The 920-nt window shown below is 38.3% G+C and overlaps 1 protein-coding gene across 1 annotated transcript in view; it reads right to left on the bottom strand.

Annotated features, from left to right (window-relative positions):
- LOC117119236 (complement receptor type 2-like) overlaps positions 1 to 684 on the bottom strand; it is a 9,083-nt gene extending 8,399 nt beyond the window's left edge. The window contains exons 1-2 of the mRNA XM_033264046.1: positions 594 to 684; positions 247 to 351 (exon numbers count right to left, since the gene is read on the bottom strand). Coding sequence (XP_033119937.1) covers positions 247 to 351; positions 594 to 684 — 196 coding nt within the window. The remainder of the gene's footprint in view (positions 1 to 246; positions 352 to 593) is intronic.
- Between the last annotated feature and the right edge of the window lie 236 nt (positions 685 to 920).

The following is a 920-nucleotide window of genomic DNA, read 5'->3' as shown; positions in this document are numbered from 1 at the left end:
TGATGTAGGTGTCTCCCACGCGGATGTTTTCAATGATGGGTACATTTAGACGGCGTTTAGGCATTTTGGAATGCCAAATACAGGAGAAGAAATGCTAAGTTTTGTTCTTCGTTGAAATGTAATAACAACGGATATTGCTTGTATTAATGCTCAAATGTAGAGATGTATCCCCAAACCCAGGCCCCCGATATAACAAAGGAGACTCAGACCTTTCTATGTTTAATAAAAGGGGCCTGCATTTCATACATCTAAATGCAAGATCAATTCTTCCGAAGCTTTCTGAATTAAAATTGCTTGTTCTGAAGACGAGAGCCGCCATAGTCTGTATAACTGAAACATGGCTAGATGAAACTGTGAGTAATAACGAAATAGCAATTGAAGGATTCACTGTTATACGCAACGACAAGAACAGAAACGGTGGGGTGTCTGTACCTTCATACAGGGAGACATTGCTTTCAAAGAGACAACTTAAACTGTGATGCCGTTGAAGGAATTTGGTGTGATTTATTACTTCCCAAAACAAAACCAATCCTTGTGGGAACAATCTACTGCCCACAGAGTCATGCTGAATTTGTTCGCCCCCTACAGGATACCCTTATGAAAATTCGCAATAGCACGGAGTTGGTCATCCTTGGTGATTTCAACATTGACATCAAAAACACCACCTCGAGTATCTACAAGCATTCTTTTGACATGTTGAAGCAATTTAGTCTTAAACAACTTATCAAAGATTTTACAAGAGAAACCGATACTACTTTTTCTACAATTGATCATATTCTGTGCAACAATCCAGATAAAATATGCCAGTCTGAAGTTATACAAATTGGCATTATAGCGACCATTTTGCTATTTTTTGCACTCGAAAGATCACAAAGAGTCCAGTATCAGAACCAAAGGTGATTAAAATAAGAAGCCTAAAA

This window comes from Anneissia japonica, unplaced genomic scaffold (assembly GCF_011630105.1).
Source record: "Anneissia japonica isolate Jap-2015-1 unplaced genomic scaffold, ASM1163010v1 scaffold4708_len13043_cov230, whole genome shotgun sequence".
NCBI classification, from domain to species: Eukaryota; Metazoa; Echinodermata; class Crinoidea; order Comatulida; family Comatulidae; genus Anneissia; species Anneissia japonica.
The sequence above is the reverse complement of the archived record's forward strand: the minus strand, read 5'-3'. Positions and strand labels throughout refer to the sequence as shown.